At 36.8% G+C, this 930-nt stretch overlaps 1 protein-coding gene across 1 annotated transcript; it reads left to right on the forward strand.

Annotated features, from left to right (window-relative positions):
• Positions 1 to 4: 4 nt before the first annotated feature.
• On the forward strand, positions 5 to 842 carry LOC107682597 (guanine nucleotide-binding protein G(I)/G(S)/G(O) subunit gamma-5-like; the record flags this gene model as incomplete). The annotated part of the gene is made up of 3 exons (XM_016478788.1): positions 5 to 43; positions 511 to 662; positions 745 to 842. Coding segments are annotated over 2 exons (165 nt in total), but the record flags the coding sequence as incomplete, so codon positions are not given.
• Positions 843 to 930: the final 88 nt, after the last annotated feature.

Here is a 930-nt window from a genome sequence, read left to right on the forward strand (position 1 = left end):
CGTTCAGCAGTTGCGCTTCGAAGCAAACATCAACAGAGTAAAGGTCGGTTTGTTTCTTTTAGTGGTTAATTTCTGAGGAAATTAACTGAAGCTAGTGAGTTAGCCGCCGGGTTGAGCTTGGGCGTGGACCTGTAGCCCGTTAGCTTTGTTTCAGTGGCTTCTCCGTTGTTTTATTAAAATAATTTTATTTTGTAGTGAAGTAGTGCTAATATCTATTGGACAAACTGAGCATTAAACAGACTTTGAAAAATAAATTTGATCTATGCCTAGCTAGAATGTGTAGTTTATCTATTCTAGACCCTCCCTTATTTATATATAAGAAACTTAGGCAAGAAATACCCATTAGGTTACTCTTAAAATATTACACTCATTATCATATATATATATATATATATTATAATGTGTGTGTATCTTAGTATCATTATGCATTTAGCATTTCAGCTAATTGTGTATACACCCCACTCAAGAAATTTGTAAGATGTGATTATTTTTATATTTTTTTATATTTAGGTTTCTCAGGCGGCTGCAGAGCTTCAGCAGTTCTGCATTCAGAACGCCCTACAAGATCCTCTGCTGACCGGTGTGTCTTCGAGCACCAACCCCTTCAGGACACAGAAGGTTTGCTCCTTCTTGTGAGGGTCCATGATGGGCATCTGCCACTGGTAAGGAGTAGTTTAATATCGCATTTGGTTAAAAACTAAACAATACAAAACTGAAACTAACAATTAAAATTTGTCTTCTCAGGCTTTTTCCTGTTCCTGTGACATTTCTGCTGGGAAAAAAAGAGAAGAAAACCACTGCCATGATGTGTAATTGTTGCCAGTTAATACCTCGTGCCATAAACACAAAAACAAGAACTGAAAGGATTTGCCTCTCTGGCTGCTTTATGTCTGTTCTGGTGCATTTTCATTTCAGAAGAAGATTTTTTTT

This window comes from Sinocyclocheilus anshuiensis, unplaced genomic scaffold (genome assembly GCF_001515605.1).
Source record: "Sinocyclocheilus anshuiensis isolate Anshui unplaced genomic scaffold, SAMN03320099.WGS_v1.1 C32387946, whole genome shotgun sequence".
NCBI classification, from domain to species: domain Eukaryota; kingdom Metazoa; phylum Chordata; class Actinopteri; order Cypriniformes; family Cyprinidae; genus Sinocyclocheilus; species Sinocyclocheilus anshuiensis.